This window comes from Pseudoliparis swirei, chromosome 20, assembly GCF_029220125.1.
Source record: "Pseudoliparis swirei isolate HS2019 ecotype Mariana Trench chromosome 20, NWPU_hadal_v1, whole genome shotgun sequence".
Classification (NCBI taxonomy): Eukaryota; Metazoa; Chordata; class Actinopteri; order Perciformes; family Liparidae; genus Pseudoliparis; species Pseudoliparis swirei.
In genome coordinates, this window is record NC_079407.1 from 21,530,919 (window position 1) to 21,551,299 (window position 20,381).

General features: G+C 42.8%; 2 protein-coding genes and 1 non-coding gene across 3 annotated transcripts; 2 read left to right on the plus strand and 1 right to left on the minus strand.

Moving 5' to 3' along the window:
* The first annotated feature begins 65 nt into the window (after nucleotides 1–65).
* Nucleotides 66–13,126, plus strand: ints4 (integrator complex subunit 4). Its single transcript, XM_056441463.1, has 24 exons — nucleotides 66–151; nucleotides 886–1,080; nucleotides 1,299–1,416; nucleotides 1,939–2,045; nucleotides 2,179–2,293; nucleotides 3,160–3,245; nucleotides 3,475–3,525; nucleotides 3,793–3,881; nucleotides 4,164–4,284; nucleotides 4,817–4,888; nucleotides 4,974–5,148; nucleotides 5,263–5,468; nucleotides 5,566–5,708; nucleotides 6,548–6,663; nucleotides 8,064–8,197; nucleotides 8,684–8,838; nucleotides 9,720–9,813; nucleotides 9,942–10,022; nucleotides 10,119–10,249; nucleotides 10,336–10,395; nucleotides 10,530–10,689; nucleotides 10,777–10,920; nucleotides 12,376–12,496; nucleotides 12,744–13,126. The coding sequence occupies exons 1-24, from the start codon at nucleotides 98–100 to the stop codon at nucleotides 12,941–12,943; spliced, it is 2,928 nt and encodes a 975-aa protein (XP_056297438.1). The 5' UTR covers nucleotides 66–97; the 3' UTR covers nucleotides 12,944–13,126.
* aamdc (adipogenesis associated, Mth938 domain containing) lies at nucleotides 13,120–15,597 on the minus strand. Its single transcript, XM_056441464.1, has 4 exons — nucleotides 15,269–15,597; nucleotides 14,419–14,568; nucleotides 14,232–14,327; nucleotides 13,120–13,636 (listed from the first exon to the last, which is right to left on the minus strand). Exons 2-4 carry the CDS (start codon nucleotides 14,548–14,550, stop codon nucleotides 13,496–13,498), a joined length of 369 nt encoding a protein of 122 aa, XP_056297439.1. The 5' UTR covers nucleotides 14,551–14,568; nucleotides 15,269–15,597; the 3' UTR covers nucleotides 13,120–13,495.
* Nucleotides 15,598–17,904: 2,307 nt separating this feature from the next.
* Nucleotides 17,905–18,068, plus strand: LOC130211400 (U1 spliceosomal RNA). The gene has a single exon (XR_008835036.1). It is a non-coding gene; the product is annotated as a U1 spliceosomal RNA (small nuclear RNA).
* The last annotated feature ends 2,313 nt before the right edge of the window (nucleotides 18,069–20,381 follow it).

The window sequence follows — 20,381 nt, forward strand, 5'->3', positions numbered from 1 at the left end:
CCCTTTCTTGCCGTAGCTACGGGAAGTATAAAGGGACAAATGTATGTCGCTAACTGAATGCCGAACACAACACTCGGCTAGCCATCTTTCCCTCAACATGGCTGCGCATTTGAAAAAGAGAGTTTATGAGGAATATTCTCAAGTTGTCCAGGTGAGCATGTGACAGCCCTGTCGTTGCCCCTCGCTGTAAACTCATTATAACTCCTCGACGTGACCGTTAAAGGTTGCGCTACAGAGCTAGCTAGGCTGTTAGCTACTGCTAAATGGCTAACTAACGTTAACCCGACCACAACAACAGCTGCTCACAGTCACAACGCAACGCAGGTCATCTCTGTGATATTTATACACAATAAATACAATATATATGATACTATAGTATTATTTGTTGACTGTCGGAGTTAGCGTAGGTAGCTGACTGTCGTCCATTTGACTCCAGTAGTCTGAATACCAATGAGCTAGCCTCAACAACCACAGTTAGTTAACTTTTAAGATGTTTAAGAATGGTTATATAGCATTCGTTTATGTGGCGAGTAACGTCAATAGTGCCAGTTACTGGTTTCATGTGACACAGTCTGTATTGACAGACGCCAATCTTCCATGTAATGTTAAGCCTGTAAAAGTGAACAGTGTTTGTTCACAGACCCTGTCAAAGGTGGAAGAAGTAACGTAAAAACAAATGCCACGCTGTTAAAAATACTTAAAAGCAAGTCTATAAAGGTAGAACAGAACATAGTGACCATTGGTAGAGAAACATCCCTGTGTTTACATGTGTCTTGTGTATTGTTGAATAATTAAATGAGGCAGCTTGAAGGTGTGTCTGAACAGCAAAGGAGAGATTCACACACCCAATTGAACAAGCAAAATCACTTTGTTTTTTGGGGACAGATTCCCCAGGAGGAAGCTCCAGCCAAGAAGCTGCGTTTATCCAAACCCAGCAAGTCTGCGGCTCTACATATTGACCTCTGCAAGGCCACCAACTCCACCGATGCCCTGCAGTACCTGCTGCAGTTTGCACGCAAGCCCGTTGAGGTGGACAGCGTGGAGGGTGTGATCAGGATCCTGTTGGAGCACTACTACAAGGTATAACGAGGAACATAATCCATTGCTTATTGAGAGCGTTATAAATGTGAAGACAACCTTTTGCAAGGTTGTAATAAAAAATCTCTGCTGTGCTCATGGATAGCCTGTGGCTTTCTGCGCAAAATACAACGTCTTAATGTTTAAGTTCACTTGGTTTCGTCTAACTAAGCTAATCTGCACGCACACAAAACACATCTGATGCTGATGTCCTCCCCCAGGAGCAGGATAACTCGGTGAGGCTGAAGATCGCCTCTCTACTGGGCCTGCTGTCGAAAACGCAGGGCTTCAGCCCTGACTGCATCGTGGATGACGCCATTAACACGCTCAACAATGAGAGTAAGATCCGTTCACACACACAGTCCACAGCGTATTTATACACGCGCACATTAAAAAATGATTCCTGTATTTGTGTGTACTCTGGGAAAGAACTCACCTTGAAATATACTGTGATTAAAAAGAAAAAGAAAAAAAACGAGCACTGCCTACGAAATGTTTGTAAAGACATAATAGCAGCGTTATTGCACCGAGCATTGTTTTCACAGAACAATTGATGATGTCGAAAGAATTAATGAATGTCTGGCTGAAGAGATTTGAAACAGTGTGCCTATTTTTAGATCATTTTAATTAAAGATGATATTTCTAAATGTATTGCTTTTAAAAGAGTTTGCGTATCAATGACCTCCCGAGAGCAGTGGAAATTGCGACTAGATCTGCATAATCGAAACAAAGCACCTATTGCACGTTAACATAAAGGGAAATTGTATTTAAATACATTTTCCACTCACTTCCCAAAAAGACAACTATGAGTAGCTAACAAAGTATTTGTGTTTGCTCCGTTTTGTTTCTCTCTGTCTGCAGAGTCCCATCAGGTCCTCGCCCAGCTGCTGGACACTCTGCTGGTCATTGGCACGCAACTACCTGAGAGTCCTACAGTCAGACAGAGGCTCATAGAGATGGCCTGCAAGGTGATGCGAGCAGACATTTTGTCGACAGTACTTCACCTTTAGGTGTTCTTTATAGAGTCCACAGATTGACTGTCCAAACAAATACAATATTATAAATACAAATCTCCTCTGTGTATTTCTCTCCCCCTCTCAGCACCTGTGTGATACGTATTTCGGGGTGAGGAACAAGTGTCTGAAGCTCCTCGGATGTCTCGGCACGGTGGACGCTCCGCTGACCAAAGACAACGAGGGACTTGGCACGCCGTTAGGTTTGTGCCGTTACTCTGTATGTCTCCATTGCTGAACTCTGACAGACTTTCCTGACTTAAAGGTTCAATGGGCCTCAATCACAAAGAGTGCTTGAACCTTGCAGAAATCTGCTATTCATAAATAAAGAACGGAACAGAAGTGATTAAGGCCCAGCTGTCTTATAAAATGTATCTCATATTAATATGGCATTCAGTCGAAAAAGGCTTTAACAGACAACAGCATTTAAACTTCTTAATTAAACCTACTTTATTTAAATTTAGGCTTAAATCAATTATTCATTAATTATTATATAATACCTTAAAAACTAAGTGTCCCAGTCCTACTAGCTTCCAAGGGAGTATATGAGTTTTGGTTTGTTATTGTTTTTCTTGACTTGTCTATAACGACCGGCTACTCTCACCAATTTCTAGCGCCACGAATTTGCATTCAAGCATAAAATATGTTAGCTATTTATTTTTTGCTTTGTTGACCATACTTCTCTCTCCATTCGTCAAATTCCCCACCTTCTCCATGAGATAAGATAAGATGAGCCTTAATTTAGTTGTCATCATACTCTCCGATGCAAACACTTTTCCTAATGTAGAGAAATGGAGGCCTGTGTGAATTCTGATTCACAAATATTTGCATGGTGGTAAGATTAGGATTGGCCTGTGTTAACGGAATATCGGACCCAAAAAACATGTATTCTGTCCTGACAGTTTTCTTTTTCTTTACTTTTTATGCATGCAAGTTGACAGTAAAATATTTGAAGACTTTAAAAGGTCTGCCATTACTGTCAGAACTAAAATGAACTAATCTGTGGATCATGACGATGGTTTGTGATCTGTTGTCATGGTTCTTATTATAAGTTTACTCTGCAATCCAGGAGGAGTGTGGGACGTCCAGAGTATCATCAGCGACTACTTCGGGGACCAGGACCCCAGAGTTCGCACTGCGGCCATCAAAGCCATGGTAAGACACTTCCATCATCTGCACTCATCAAAAACAAAAAAAAACTCAACCAGCACTACACTTAAAAATAATAATAATAATTCAAACTTATATAGCGCTTTTCTAAATGCACAAAGACGCTTGCGTAATTCAGGGACCACACACACCAGCAGTGAGATCACCAAGTCTGCTGTCACGCCCGTGATTATTCTTTCCACGTAACAGCTCATTCTATGCGTTTGCTTTCCAGCTGCAGCTGCACGAGAGAGGAATGAAGATTCATGAAATCATTTATAACCAGGTAACAGCTTTGTCACCCGTGTCTGTCGCCTGCATCTTCACTGAAATGATGGAGCTCCGTCCTTCCTCACAGTGGACATTCTGACTATTGCAAAACAGATTTCTCTGGGGGAGAATAAAAATAAATTAATGATAAACAGACTTTCTGCCATGAGAGAGGTTCTGAGGGATTCGATGTACCGTTCATGATGTTAATTGTCAGCAGCCGTCCCAGTGACCGTGAGCGTGTAACACGTGTGTGCGTGTGTGTGTGCGTGTGCGTTCGCAGGCCTGCAGGTTGCTGACAGATGACTACGAGCAGGTCCGCTCGGCGGCGGTGCAGATGGTGTGGGTGCTCAGCCAGCTGTACCCGGAAAGGTAAGAATATGACTTCCTGTCAGCACAAGCTGTGGAGTCCGCGCCGCTCTCTTGGTCTGCAACACGACAAGCTTTTATAGCGTTAAGGGACACTCGGATCTGTCAGACTCGTCACTAGCTTTAAAAACAGAAACCCAGATAAGAAAGTATTTATTTGTAATGTTGATTGCTCATATTTTAATTTATTGATTTCCATTTGAACATTTTCACTGACGTAACTCATTGGTTGCAGCAGTTTTTTTTTGTAGCCCCACCTGACCACTGTACCGTCTGTCCCACCAGCATTGTTCCCATCCCGTCGTCCAACGAGGAGATCCGACTCGTCGATGATGTGTTTGGAAAGATCAGTCACATGATCAGCGACGGATCCTGGATGGTCCGGGTTCAGGCCGCCAAAACGCTGGTGAGGGATAAAACCGTAGACGTAGTATAAAGACGGTTGACGCGTTGTCACTTCCTCCCACTGTACACGCCACAGTTATCGAGGTCCCGCCTACAGCCCAAATGTGAGCATTATCAAATTGATGCATGTCAAAATATAGAAAAATATGGCGAGGTTGCAGATTGCAATTAAAACTTCTCTTGCGTGCCAAGTGTGTGGGGGAACAATGCTGGCCCACGCGGAAACGGCATGAATGGCCCTAAAGTCTTTAGTTTGTCCGTTCTGGGCTACTGTAGGAACATGGCGGCCGGCTCTGTAAAGAGAACCCGCTTCGAATGTAGATATAGATGTCTCTTTCTAAGCTCAAATAAACACATGTGAAGTAATATGTGACTTTGTTGAGACTGAAGATATCCAGTGCTAAGCACCGCCTCCGCCGGTCAGAAGGGTGAAATAGAACTGAATAACATCCCTTTCACAGATGAAGCCTGTAATGCCAGTTGCACTATTTATAATGATAAGTGAACTTGTTGACTCTTTTCTGATGTGTCAGGGCTCGATACTGCAGGTCAGCCCTCACTTTCTGGAGCAAACGTTGGATAAGAAGCTGATGTCGAATCTCAGAGTGAGTAACGGAAGTTTGCTCACAATTTGTATTTTACAACGTTAACGTGCACGTCTCCGCTCACGTTCCTGTTTCTGTGTTCCAGAGGAAGCACACAGCCCACGAACGGGCCAAGGAACTCTTCACGTCTGGAGAGTTCTCCTCTGGCAGGAAGTGGGCCGACGACGCTCCGAAGGAGAAACTGGACACAAACACCGTCTACCTCATCGCCTCAGGGGCCTGCGGGGCCTTTGTTCACGGCCTGGAGGACGAGATGTTTGGTAAGGGAGGCGTGATGCAGTTTGTTTTCGTCTCTCAGCCTCGGGTTTTTACTTATGTCGTATTTCCATGCTTTCCCCCCACTGGTGCTCTCTCCTCCTCTAACATTACTCAAGAGGTCCGTATTGCGGCAGTGGAGGCGTTGTCCCAGCTTGCTCGCTCGTCCCCCAGCTTTGCCGAAAAGTGTCTGGACTTCCTGGTCGACATGTTCAACGACGAGATCGAGGAAGTGAGGCTGCAGTCCATCCACGTGCTGAGAGAAATATCCACCCACATAACCCTCCGAGAAGACCAGCTGGAAACCGTGCTGGCTGTGTTGGAGGTAATCTCATGCAGATCTGCTCTCTAAACTGTAAATTATGTATTCTCACTTGTTCATTATCCACGCTAACATTGATCACGTAACTGTCTGTCTGCAGGACTCGTCTCGTGACATTAGAGAAGCCCTCCATGAGTTAATCTGTTACACCAACGTCTCCACTAAAGAGTGCATCCAGCTGGCTCTGCTGGAGCTGCTGAAGAACCTCAACAAGTATCCCACTGACCGCAACTCCGTCTGGAAGTAAGTGTGTGTGTGTGTGTGTGTGTGTGTGTGTGTTGTGTGTGTACTCTACGTGATTACTGCATGGATGAGTAATCAAAGGATCCTGGGAATCATAACACCTAACAGTCTTCGTCCTGCCCTTTGTTATAATCTGTCCACAAGTGATTGTTTCTTTGACAAAAGGTCCGGGGGATGGTATGTCATATGCTAGGTAACCTCTGTAGGACAGAAGATGATTTACATAGCCCCTTCACATTGTAAAAGAGTTACTATAACTAAGAATATATAAATTCCTATTACAACCTCCCCTCCCCATCCACATCCGTCATCATTTAAGCAAGCACTCAAAACCCACCTCTTCAAACTTGCCTTCACCTGCTAACCCCGAGCCTCCACTACATGATTCATTCCGCATAGCTTCTCCATTACATTATATTACTACATGTCATTTAGCTGACGCTTTTATCCAAAGCAACCTACAATCATGTTACACCGTAGACACAGCTACAGGGAGCAATTCAGGGTTAAGTGTCTTGCTCAAGGAAACATCGACTATGGCGGGGATTGGACCCCCTGATTGAAAGACAGACCTGCTAACCACTGACCCAGTCTCCAGTTTGTTTTCATTTTTACCTGAAATGTTCTGTATGTTTGTTTTGTTTGCTCCTTGGTTTTTTATTTAGTTTTGTTCTGTTTCTCTAAATATTTCTAAAAATACTCGAGGTGAGCGTGATGTTCAACCCTGGTGACAAACAAATGTCAGACCCCTGAATATGATCTTTCCTTTTTTTATAGTAACTCCCTTGATGACACTGAACACTAATGTTTGTTCATTTTATTTTATTGTTTCCCTCCAGGTGTCTGAAGTTCCTGGGTTCCCGTCACCCAACGCTGGTGTTGCCTCTGGTTCCTGAGCTGCTCAGCACGCACCCATACTTCGACACACCAGAGCCCGACATGGACGATCCAGCCTGTATCCTTCCCACAGCATGCAGCAGCTGACCGATACGTCTCTCTGTGTTGTTTAAACGCATACAACTTGCCTTATTGTAAAGTATACATTACGATAATCAAGATTAATTTAAGACAAAAATGGATGGATCTCTGCTACTTTGTGGCTCTATTTTGGAGAAGAAGAAAAAAGCACATAGCCAATAAAGCAAGTGTTTGTCTTGACCCATCCTTTATATTTAGGCACTAATAAGGATTCATTACCTTCGCATTGAAAATGCCGGAAGGTTATGTTTTGATCGCCATTTATTTATTTATTTGTATGCGTGTTATTCGCAAAACTCAAAAAGTATTGAACCGAATCGCATGAAATTTGGTGGGATGATTGTTTATTATCCGGGGACCAGTTGATTAGATTTTGGGATCGATCGGGTCAAAGGTCAAAGGTCATGAACAGGTCAAAATCTTTCGCAGAACTCAAAAAGTATTGAACCGAATCGCATGAAATTTGGTGGGATGATCGTTTATTATCCGGGGACCAGTTGATTAGATTTTGGGATCGATCGGGTCAAAGGTCATGAACAGGTCAAAATCTTTCGCAGAACTCAAAAAGTATTGAACCGAATCGCATGAAATTTGGTGGGCTGATTGTTTATTATCCGGGGACCAGTTGATTAGATTTTGGGATCGATCGGGTCAAAGGTCAAGGTAAAAGGTCATGAACAGGTCAAAATGTTCTTGAATCGCATGAAATTTGGTGGGATGATTGGTTATTATCCGGGGACCATTTGATTAGATTTTGGGATCAATCGGGTCAAAGGTCAAGGTCATGGAAAGGTCAAACTCTTTTTTTACCATAGCACGATACATTTTTGTCCAATTGGCATGCAACTAATGCCAAAATGTTCATAATTCAATGCCCAATCTTGTGATATGCGAAGGTATGCACTCTACCGAGTGCCCATTCTAGTTTAATCTAGATTAGGTCTGATGAGTAAATCCAGATTCCAACCCTCAATTAGAAACGAATCTCGATTTAGTAAATCCAAGTTTACACCAAAATTAGTATATTTTAATCATTATGAGCATGTATCCTGGCCAGAATTAAAATAATGGATACATTTGCACACTGTCAGGACCTTGTAAGTAGTCTATAGAATAGGAATGAAACTACTCGTGAACTTCCTTTGATGAACTTTAGATGGATTTTTGTTTCAAATCAGTCTAAAAAAGGCAGCCATTCTTAAATCTTAAGTTTCAAGTAAATTCCATTTGAGTAAAAGTTTTCAGTGCAACCGAATTAAATTGAATCTAGGACAAGAATAAAAACTAAACTTACCATTTAAAGGCAACTTTAATCTACTTTAGTCTGTGTTGGACCTGTGAACTGTGTTGTTCTTTCTCGACTCTGGTTGATCTCAGACATCGCGGTGCTGGTGTTGGTGTTCAACGCTGCCAAGTCGTGTCCCACCATGCCGGCGCTCTTCTCCGACCACACCTTCAGACACTACGCCTACCTGAGGGACAGCCTGTCGCACCTCGTACCGCCACTGAGAGTGAGGAGTGAAACACACCTGCCACATCAACGATGCCACACCTGTATTTAGTGTGATGGATACAGGAGGTCACAAGGTCATGGGTTACATCTGGTTTCCACCTGGGGTAACAGTTAATCAGCCGATTCTTATAAGATCTGAAAAATAGTGAAGGATACCAATCCCAGTTTGGTGGTGCTTTCTATTTGCCTGTGTTGTCAGTCCGACAAAATCAAAGATATTTATTTTACTATCACATAAGACAAAGGCAAAAGCAGCAAAGTCTCAAAATGAACCAGTTGCAGCAAAAGCGTTTGGCCTTTTTGCTTGAAAATGTAAAACACTTTGTTGATCTATCAAACTAGTTACTGAAAAAAGAAACATCTTTGATAATCGATCAATTGTTTTAAAATGTTCATGCAAAATGGGTACAATCAGTAAAGGTACCCATTGTCATGAAAGGGTCACTCACCCACCCACCCCTGTAACTGTTGTCCTGTCTTTTAGTTGCCGGGCAACGGTCTGGACTTAGTGGACTCGCGTTGTAGTTCGGGGTCTGTGGAATCCGCGCAACTCTTCCTCCAACAGAGTCTGAACAGGGTCAGCACCATCCAGAACCTGGAAGCACCCGGAGCCCAGGATCTGCTGAACTTCACGATTCGGTACACACACACACACACACTCTCACACTCACACACACACACACACACACACACACACACACATAAGCGACTTACAATCATACACTGTAGACACAGACTCTCGGAGCAATTCAGGGTAAAGTATTTTGCCCAAGGACACATCGACTAGGGCGAGCAGAGCCGGATCAAGCCTGTGATGTTCTAATTGAAAGACGGTACTGCTAACCGCTGACCCACAGTCGCGCAAATTGTCGCACACACAAATACATGCGCACACAACAATATGCACACACAAATAAAGACTTTCTGATGCCTGGGCTATCATTGTTAATGTTTTTGTAATGTGAAAATATGCTTTACTTTATCATAGGGCTGTACGGAACTTAATTAACATCTCAATTTGTCTATTCATGGTGTAGTATTCCTGCACAGTTGCGGGTTAAGATACTAATATTATTAGTACTATACTATTTGTAGACAAAGTGGGGAGCCAAACATTTCTAAAAACTCCAGAGTTGGCGTTTTTACCTTTTCAAAAACAGCTCTCTCTGGTTTGCAGTTGATTTGCTGACAAAACAAGTTAATTCATTCTGATGAATCACTTTATTGAAATTTAAAGATTTTGTTCAGGGAGTTTATTTTTGTAGTGTGTCATAAAACGACACGGACATTTCAAACTTCACTCAAAACCCCCAACATGGCTTTAAATAAGAAATAACGACATCCTATTTGAGTTGAATATACTGTGTGCAAAACCCTTAAGCCCATCGTCCAGCACTCAGACAAAGTTTGGCGTAGTTTTTAGGATCTGAAAACCATGTTCATCTGGTCAAGTGATGATTGTATTTGGTGACTATTGGAAGAAGAGTGTTAATCTGTCTTTCTGTCTGTTTGCCTGTCAGAGACCTGAGGCGGCTGGGGGAGCTGCAGACAGAGCTCGCAGGAGCCGCTGATTTCTGCGCTACATACTTGCGCTGCCAGCTGCTCCTCATGAAGGTGTGTATGTGTGTGTGTACGTGTGTACATGTGTGTTTGTTTGTATTATGCTTTGAGGACCCTGATGTTTAAGGACACAGATTGCTGGTTTCAAGGTAGCCACCAATTGCGTTGCCTCTTTTCTTCAGGCTCTGCAGGAGAAGCTGTGGAACATGGCTGTACCTCTTTGCCTCAAACAAAACGTCACAGCCACAGCGGCAGCTCAACAGGTCAGCGCACGCGCGCCTGGATATAACCGCTTTAGATGACTAGAACAAAGCGAAAGATAACATTTAGGATTTTTGATGGCATGGCTGTGTTTGTAGATCTTGGAGGAAACCTACAAGCTGGAGTTTCTGTACAGCGGCTTGGAGAGCAGACAGGTGGCCACCATACATCATGTTCGCCTCCAGGCTAAAGCTCTGCAGCTCGTCCTCACTGCTCGCACCAGGCAAGGGTCAGTACACACACGCACACATTCACCATATACATTTAATGTGGCCCACACGTGCATGCAAATGTTTCTTATCTCTTATATCTCAGGTTGGATCCACTCATCAGCAGCTGTGAGAAGTTTCTGCAGGACATTGAGTCTTTTCAGAGGTGAGAAATTATCTGTTAATGTCTGTCTTCTGTCCGGATGTTTGAGTTTAAGATATTACCACAAGATATGATATGTTAATATGCTTGAATGCTCTCCCTACATCCTTTTCTTTCATATTTTCTGCAACCCTCAGGCTGTTTCGGGCCGAGCTGCCCCACCTGCAGGACAGCTTTGTGGACAAGCTCTTGGAGCTGATGCCCCGGCTCTCGTCCTGTAAACCAGTGGAGATGGTGAAGATCCTCCAGACGACTCTGAGACAGAGCGGCCTGCTGCAGCTCAGGCTGCCTGAACAGGTATGATGAATCTGTTAGTGTATGTTTTTTTTGGACACATGAAGTACTTTCTTTGTTTTTCGTTGATGTTGCCCTGCTGATCGTCAGATTCATCGGGCAACGGCCACTATCATAGAGCCAACGGGGGAGTCGGACAACCCGCTGAAGTTCACCACGGGCCTGGTGGTGGCGCTGGACATTGATGCAACGCTGGAGCACGTCCAGGATCCCCAGAACAACGTGAAAGTACAGGTAAGTTTGGTGCATAACTATATTACTGCGCTCAGCTTCTCACTGGACCTTTTAGGGTTTGGGTCTGCTTCAAAGCTGCGGTGTGCAGCAGTCTTCTGTAGAATTTGACAAGCTGTCCAATATATTTTGCTTTTCAGAGATGGTTTTGCGGTAAGAATTGCTGTGGTCAGCTGCTGATTTTGTTGCAACAAAATAGGAACTGGCAAAGCTCAACAGGTTCAGATCAGGTTATTAAAAAAAGTTTAAAATGTATTAACATTGTGGGGGGGAGCTTCTTCTCAATCTAATAATCCTACAAATCGGTGTTTAAAGAGCAAAGTGCCTGCCCTTAATATGAAACAAACTAGTTCTAAATAAAATCAAGAGACCTCCAGCTGCGATGCCAAATATTTGGCTTTGTTTTGATCTCAACTCCACACCTGTAAAATCTTGTGATGGCATGAGTGAGACGCCTTCGCTGGGACGAAAATGTGTCGACAGACAAAAATATAGAGAAGGTGTCTCTAGAGCCACATTTTGCCGCGATGACTCGCATATCGACTGGCAATGTGAAAACACTGGCGTCACGGCTGGTAGCTGTGGTCAAATGTATTATTCTGAGCTATAACTTGGACAATGGAAAAAACCTACTCCCACACGGTCTTCATTTGAACCGTTTTGGTCATTCTGCCTGCAAAACTGGGAGCTTGTTCCTTTTTGCTGTTTAATTTAAGTGTTTGATTCCTCGACTACCTTCCCTTCGACATCAATTCTGTGCACATTGTGCTTAACAGTTGGAAGTAATGTGATATTTGTTCTCTACATGTGAATGCCAAATTGTTATTTATTCCAATATCAGATCATTGCGGTGGCAAAACATTTTCCATGACTTCGTAATATGTTTGTTGTTCTGCTCACTGTTGCTTCGGCCCCAGAGATGATGATGGTTCAAGGACGTACAAGTTGGGTTTAGTTAACCCTTGTGTTGCCTTAGGGTCATTTTGACCCGACTCAATATTACACCCTCCCCCCGCCTTTAGGTCATTTTGACCCGATTCAATGTTTCACCCTCCTGTTACCTTTATATTTACTAACATATTTTACCCTTTGGGTTCAATTTGACGCCAGCAATTAAAACCTCCAGAAAATTATTAGAATTAATATTGTTTTCCAAGTTTAAGTGTGAGGCACTTTATGTTTGTTTGTTGACTACCGAAAGAACACCGACATTAAACATTGAATGGGGTCAAATTAATCCTAAGGCGGGGGGAGGGTGTAATATTGATTCGGGTCAAAATGACCCTAAGGCAACACAAGGGTTAAAGCTGTCTGGAAAACCCTGAGCTGAAGCTCAGGAGTGTTGATGATGAGACTGACCTCGACTGGACTACCACATGGCCTCTCTTAAACACTGTCGCTGCCCACTCGTTTGCTCAGGTCTGAATCGCCTGCTTTCTGTGCATCGTGTCCCTGCAGGTTCTGTACCCAGACGGCCAGAGTCACATGATCCATCCTAAACCTGGAGACTTCAGAAAGCCTGGACCCGACAGACACAGACTCATCACACAGGTTTACCTCTCACACACCGCATGGACAGGTGTGTATCACAAAAGCATCCCATATTTCTGTTTCAATGAGTAATAAGGGTGTAAAGATGAACGGATACAGGAAACAGATTCAAGAGTGAGACATCACTCCAGAGCAACTGATATCCAACTCCATTTTTGCATTCAATCAAAGAAGCGATACAGCTTTAAAAAACAATTTCCCCAACTAATTCTCTCCAAACACACCCGTTTCATCTGTGCATCAACTTTGTCTTTACTGTCTCCCTCCTCTCTCAGAGCCGTCTCAGATCGAGGTGCGCCTCCTGCTGGCCTACAGCTCCTCCTCAACCTCCCTCTCCTCCCCTTCGCCGGCCTCCAAATTGGGATGGAGCGACAGCATCGACAGCCTCCCGCCGCCAGAGGCCGCCGTGGAGGGAACCATTCTGTTCAGCAAGCCCGTCAAAGTCTACATCATGCCCAAACCCGCCCGCCGCTGACCAAAACTCTGCAACCAAGGACACACAGATGAGGCTTGGACTCATTTTTAGATTTAGGCCAAGCGTGAAAATAATTTATGGTTAAGTAGGAGGCACGAGAGTGTGTCTACTCGTGTCGATTGTATGGGGAATATTTTTGTACTTCACAATTTGTTTCGGATAAAGACAAACCCATGTGATGGAGATGACTGTTTATTTTATTTTGTGCAGCAAACAGGCAGAAATGCATGACCTGAAATCTACAAAAGTGGTGTTGTGCTTTAACATCCCACAAAATTGGCCTGTGAAATCAAATGGATGCAAAAGAAGCATTTTTATCTCATAATAAAATAAAATCTTTTATTAGTCCTGCAGTGGGGAAATGTATTGATTTACAGCAGAATATCATGTTCAATACTTGAATTAGACATGACGATGTTTTCAGCTAAACTCTAAATCAGTGGTCTGTAATCTGAAAGAAGCGGAGAGCGAGAAGAGCCAGCGAGCTGCATCTGTCCTCCGTCCCGCGTAAGGCCCGCTCGGTTGGTGCAGCCAGGCAAAAGGGTGACATCATTAACAGGTGGAGTGGAAGACCCCCCCCACCTTGGCGCCCTGTCCAGCCAGTTTGTTGTATTCGGCAACGGCCTTCTCCGTCTGCAGGACTCGGACGTCGACGCCTTTTTGCGTCACAAAGTCCAGCGTGGCGGAGGGAACCTGAGGAACGAGACGACCGCACAAACCTCCAGAGTTTCAGACAGAACACACAATCGAGCCATCTTCGCGGTACTTGAGCTGTACTCACGGAAATGCAACCGGGAGTGCCTTCAAACGTGTGTGTGTGGTAACTGAGTACTTTTACCTAAGTACTCGAGTAAAGTACAATTCTGATGTACCATTTTTGTTGCTAATTACTTTGAAGATCCATATTAATTCAAAATAGAAAACAAATGAATAATGTTACATTAGTATATAAATAGAGCTAAGCGCCTCAAAAATAAAATGTTTTAATTTACAATAAGAAGAAATTATTTCTACCGCTACAAGTTTCAACAATAAAGTGCTAGCACATCAACCCATCACGAATTCAGATCCAACAAAGTAATGTAAATTGTTCCAAAATGCATATTCTGCATATTGACTGCTTTTTATGTTGGTGGTTTTAAGTATATTTTGTAATTGTACTTTTACTGAAGTAAAGATTTGAATACATCACATGTAACTGAGTATTTATATTCTGCAGTCATTACTTTTACAAAAGCACAAGATGTGAGAATTTGCTCCACCGCGGCTGTGCCTCTGTGTGTTTTACCTGAAGAGCTTCATTCATCCCTCTGCCGATGACCAGCAAATCTATTCCTTTCTTCAGCACCTCCTCCAGGTCGGCGGGTTGGACTCCAGGGGAATGCTGGGGGCAGGGGAAAGGTGTGTGTTGTCAACTGTTGGCCATCAACATGCAACATGTATTTTGTGGACGTTCAGGCTCCGGTTCCACTCACGTTGGTCCCGGTCTCCCTCCAGTCCCAGGCCCGACTGCCTCCGGGCCAGACCTTACAGTCCTTGTAGCTGGAGGAGCATCCCTTCACCTCGATGTGGCCCCAGGAGAGAGAGGCGATCTCTGGAGAGGACATGTCATCTGAGACCACCTACTGGAAGACAAGGGAGACCCGGTGGCAGAAGATGAGTATGTACAGGGCAATAAATACGGTTACAGGGTTCCAACAGAGCTTTGAAAACACCTTTAAAAAGCTTCTGGTGACATAAATCTTACTGGTTCAATTCATATGTTTCTCTGTGAGATGTCTATTAAATGGCTGCATGTATATATCCTAAGAGTGCTTTGTAGTTTTATATCTGATGTTTCTGGATTCATATTACTGTTGCATTAATGTGTATGTTACATTTCATTGCTGCAGATGTTTTTAACTCCTTTATATCATGTTGTTCCTGTCCGTATCTCTCAAACAATATAAACAGCTGTTTTTACTTTGTGGCAATGCATTTTCCAGCTGAACGAAGAAGTTTTTTATAGTTTATTTTGTTTAAAATGTCAGAGGATATTCTCAAAACCACGTTTATAATATCAACACATCTTGAGATCCAGGGTTTTCACTGGACAGGAAGGGGGTGAAAAACTCATCTGAAAAGTTACTAAAACTTTGACAAATAAAAAATATTTACCTCAGATGTAGTGGAGTAGAAGTATAAAGTTACAGAAAATGTGAATACTCAAGTAAAAGGTTAAGCACCTAGAATGTGTGCTTAAGTTGCCTAAATTAGTACTTGAGGAAATGTACTTGGATTTCACTGCTGATACATTAAAAACGTATCCCTTAAAGTTGTGTTTACCTGAGTGTGTTCTTTGTTGTGTGTATGTGATTGTTTGGCCACTGCATAAGTACTTTATGGGAGTACTGGTGTCATTTAATGTCAAGTATTGTTTGTGTCATTCCCGGTTCCTCTGATCGATGAATATATATGACTTGGAGGTTCTTCGTGAGAAAAGATCAAGTCAAAAGTTATTCAGACAACACCAGGACGAGCTGATCAGCAGTCAGCTGCAAAAAGCCAAACTGATCCACCACCACTGGTTCTGCCGCTAGCGACGGGAGCTATTTTTGTGCTGGCCACATCCTACAAGCTCAGTATACACCAAACCAAGGAGAAACTGCGAGTCAACGAATATTGTTGACTTACTAAACCGAAGTCGGTTGAGAACAATAACACGTGCAGCCTGTCGTCAGTAGTTCCTGACGCTATTACAAGGAAGTCATGAACCAGTTTACCTACCCGACGTCAACAGACTGGACGCGCCTCCCCCGGAAATGATTATTCCTCCTGTGATTAAAGGGAAACCCACACTCAATTTATTCAGTTTACAAGCGTTTTGTTGCAAAGAGTTTGAAAAGTATTTTAAAACTATTGAATGCTGTTCCAACAAAAGGCCATAAGAACAGCAACGGCATGCAAAACAATTACATGTTGATTGTGTCCCTGAAACCAGACGAGTGTTAGTCAACAGGTCTTATGTTTCATCACATACATAAGAATACATGTCAGTAATTAGCAAGCGTCTGTCTCTTTTGGTCCTGACTTAGTTTTAGATTTAGAAATATATGGAAATTACAGATCAGCTTATTTGTTCTAAGTGTCCGAACACAAATAACAAAGGTATTTGTAAAATGAGTTAAATAAGAAATGTATTTGAGACAAATCTACATTTATAACAATAAAGAATCACGTTATGTCCAAATTTATATCTGAAATGATATAAAGAAATACATTTTGAGTTGCGTAACATAACCCCGTGCTGAAGTACCCGACTGGCCCGCTGGGGGCAGTAAAGAGCTCATGTGTATAACTAGACAGCAGACCGTGAGCAGGACGAACACCCCACGACGCGATACGTTGTATCAGTATAGGTTACATATGTGTTTTTGACCCCGCAACGGCCTGCGGTAAGTTCATATACACATGCATATCACTTTTCTTATGCCAGACGCGTCTCGTGCCAACAGTGTCAATCGAGTTTTTGGTGTGTTGTTTAATGGCGTCCGGGCCCTGTTTTGAGCTTCACCTTCAGGTTTATGTCTCCGGGTAGATTTTTTACCGAAGAGGTGATGTCAGAATGAAAGTGTGTGCTCATGAGTAATTGATGTAGTTCGTTTTTTCGACAGGGAAAATTCATAATGTGTATTACCGCCTTTTGAAATGTGTTCGTGCTCCGTTACATTTCTGTTGAATAGGCTAGCGAAATGAAGCGTTGCTTACTGAGTTTCGGGGCCGGTGTTACGGTTTAGCAGGCGACCGTGTTAACTGGTGACTTTCACGTCACTTTTAGCTGTTCTCGTAAATGCCGCTTTGTTTAATTGTTTTAAACCCATCATGTACTTAATAATATACAAATTGTGCAGCTACGTGTTTTCTTATTTGCAACAGCAGTCTAACTACCACAAAACGGACGCTTTGGATCAAAGTCGCCACTTAACACGGTCGCTTCTTAAACCGTAACACTGGCTAACCATACGCTGTAGCGCCGCTTTTAAAATGTAGTTGTATTGCATTAAAACTGTTTAAAAAAATGTTTTAATATCTCGTGTCCTCTCCACGCATCGACCTGGTATTTTGAGCCGTGAGCCTGGAGCAGTTAAATCTGAATTGATACCACGTGTTTCAGCGTGCCGTGCTCTGGTTTAGACAGAAAGTGGACATGGAAGCAGTTTACGACGCTTAAAGCAAACAGCGTAGTTCATGTTCCAGACCAGAAGAAGGCAGTAGTGCACCAGCAATAAACAATTAAAGAGGAAGTGGTTGTAATGCGAGAAGCAGAGAACATGTGATTTACTCTTTAGTGGGAGATAAATAGATGCAGCTTATGAGTTTTGGTCGGCTTTTGATATGTAAATACAGCATTGCATGGTGGGAAATATAACCATAATGTCTCAAGTAAAATGTAAATAATTGTCAATCAACTACACTTGGCTATTGTAGAACTGTACTCTTTATATTTGCTGAACAACCAGCGTTGTTCATACTCCAGACCAGTAGATGTCAGTAGCGCACCAGCAGTGAACAAAGAAACAGGAAGTAGTTGTGATTTTATACTTTAGTCTGAATTTAAAATGTGGATCAAACTAATGTTAACAGCAGCTTGATTTAGCTTCGTCTCATCTGAACTCACTGCTTAACTGTTACAACAATAGTTACAACTGTTAGTTGGAGATAAATCGATACAGCTGGTGAGTTTAGGCTTGTTTTTGATATGTAAATACAGCATTGCATGGTGGGAAATATGAGCATAATGTCTCAAGTAAAATGTAAATAATCGTTGTCAACCATGTACACTTAGCTTTCCTCCATATTTAATTCCTGTAGGTTATCAGGCCTTTTATAGTCTGTATTATTGTTAATATATATATGTTCAGCCCCATCAGTCAACACGGTTTGTCTGTGAAAGACTCCCCGACCTCGGACGTGTACAACTCATACTTACCTGGCAGGGGAGATACCATGATCAAGAAGGTGGTTCACCCAAGGCGAGGCTTGGCCATTGCACTGAGGCTAAGCTGACCTTTGCGAATTTCTCAAATGTAGAAATCTCGACTGCAAAATTTGTGGTAGTGGGGGACTGCGTTCGCGCTCTCCCCTGATTAAAATGTGAAAAAATAAATATTAAGGTTGGCTTTATGAAATTAAAACAAACGTTTAATAATCAAAAGTTCAAACTTTAACTGCTGTGAAGCAGTGAATGATTTTGGTGTGAAATAGTCTCTTGGTAAAGCCAAATCAGTTCCTTCAATGTTATTGTTTACACTTCCATATATTGGTTTACATACATTCCATAAAGTGAATGATGGAACATTGTTATGTCTTTTTTTTAAATTTTTTATCATTGTTTGTGATGAGACCAGAGAGTCACGTGACCAAGAAGACGTGGGTTGCCTCTGATAAGTGTCCTTGCCTTTGCATTATATTTAGTCACTGGTAAAATGTTTACTAAACTTGTTTTAAGGAAGCTCCTTTTTTTTAGATTCTTTGACAATTCCTCCTGCTCCTGGTTGGATACTCTTATTCACCCTCCAGACCTGTCATTGAGAGTAACTGTGTGCTGTATCGTGCCTTTTAAAGCCAATTGTGAACTACTTTTGCTTCTCTGCATTCTGGCCAAAATGCAAGTGCTCCTGTTGGTGGTAATGCTAGTTATTATATTAACTCTTTTGGAACAATGTATTTCAATTGCAGGTGTACATCAGTGACACACAGGACTTCAGTGACTTCCATTTTAACATTGAAACGTCCTCATTAGTCTCCTCAAACTTTATTATTTTATTTGTATTATTGTAATGTAAGAATTGTGTTTTATTTTTTTATTAGCCTGCATCAAGTGTTGATCTTTGGGCCCAAACATGAAACAAACAAACACTCAGCAACACAACCCGCATACGACTCACCAAAAACCCAGATGATCCTTTTTGACCTCCTTAGTTGTATTCGTAAAACCGGAGTGATGCCTGCTGGTTATCTAACCACGACAGAGTGGGAGCAGTGAAGAATTAGAGACGCATCACACTTATTCTGACCTGTGTCATTTAGCCGTCCACCAGCTTTCTCTTTTATCTAGACATTTTGACTTTTTTAGCAGGAGTCTTAACTACCGGTAACCAGGCTCTGATTGATTAGGAGCAGGATCCAGTGAGTCCAGTGTGCAGACTTACATTTTGCAAACTGTTATAATGGCAGAATGTGAACCATTCAGCTCCTCTAAACAGAACAGAACCAGCAACTGTCATGAATGGTGGCTCAAGAGATCCTCCCAGTCGGGTCCGTAATGCACTCCTGGGGTAAAACTGGCTCTGACTGGTTGTGGTGCGCCTGAGTCAGTGAGGCATCTTCTTTGGGAGTGCAGCGCCGCCGGTGTAGACCAGTGGGCAATGGCCGGCTCCTTATAATTCCCGTACTTGCCGGTAAGGGAGGTCCTTAACAGCACAGCTGGTGCTGTATGAGGCGAGCAACGGTAAAAACCCATCGGTTGCTCATCATAGCCGCCATCAAAGACGCCATATGGACCTCCAGAAACTTGCTGGCAAGGAAGCGCATGTAGATCCCCCCCGTGGCTGTGATCCGGATGGCTGCAGGCCAGGACACAGCCACAAAGAAGAATCGCCTCTGTGCCCATTCGGACGAAGGAGCCGGAGCCACACGGTAAAAGGTCAAAGCGGCGGCGGCGGCCTGACTCTCCGGGTGAGGCAGGTGGGAAGGAGCAACAGGGTGGGGGGGGTCTCCTCTGAGCACCACAACAGGATCCAGATGGACCAGATCTGTTCAGGGGAGAGCAATGGGTTACCAGTGGTAGGGACTCACTGCGCTCCTGCACAGCAATTGACTTTAAACAATGCACTAATTAAAAATAAAAATAAATACAAACTCATGACAATTTGAATCTAAAAACTGACGATTAAAATATATATTTCTGACAAGACAGGACTTCAGTTAAGACAGTTTAAACTTCATGAACATAATTATGAATTAAATGGAATTTCTATTTATTTATAATCATTAACACGATACCTTTACTCAATGAGAATGAAGACTCATTTAACAATAACTCACTTAGCTGCTTCAACACTCTGTCGCATTCATCCAGAACAAAGTGCTTGACGTTTTTCAGGTTTTGTGTCTTGTTTCGGACGAGCGCTCGTATGCGGCCCGGCGTTCCAACAACAATATGAGGGCAGTTCTTTAATACACCCTCGTCCTCCGTTAAGGCCAATTAGAATTAAATGGAATTTTTATTTATTTATAATCATTCACATGATACCTTTACTCCTTTCTTTATTATATTTTTACATTAAAGACGTGTGCATGACTATCTAAAATATTTACAATATGCAAAAGTGTGTGTGCATGACAATTATCACTCCAGCTTATCCACAACAGAAGTGAAGTGTTCGTAGCCGTCGTA

Bases quoted from the DNA above. Each gene is read 5' to 3' on its own strand.
- ints4 (XM_056441463.1), top strand. From the start codon at position 98: ATGGCTGCGCATTTGAAAAAGAGAGTTTATGAGGAATATTCTCAAGTT. The intron at 3,526-3,792 runs GTAACAGCTTTG...GTGCGTTCGCAG, and splicing joins ATGAAATCATTTATAACCAG to GCCTGCAGGTTGCTGACAGA. The intron at 5,469-5,565 runs GTAATCTCATGC...GTCTGTCTGCAG, and splicing joins CCGTGCTGGCTGTGTTGGAG to GACTCGTCTCGTGACATTAG.
- aamdc (XM_056441464.1), bottom strand. From the start codon at position 14,550: ATGTCCTCTCCAGAGATCGCCTCTCTCTCCTGGGGCCACATCGAGGTG. The intron at 14,328-14,418 runs GTGAGTGGAACC...CCCTGCCCCCAG, and splicing joins GGAGGGAGACCGGGACCAAC to CATTCCCCTGGAGTCCAACC. The intron at 13,637-14,231 runs GTAAAACACACA...CTCGTTCCTCAG, and splicing joins GGATGAATGAAGCTCTTCAG to GTTCCCTCCGCCACGCTGGA.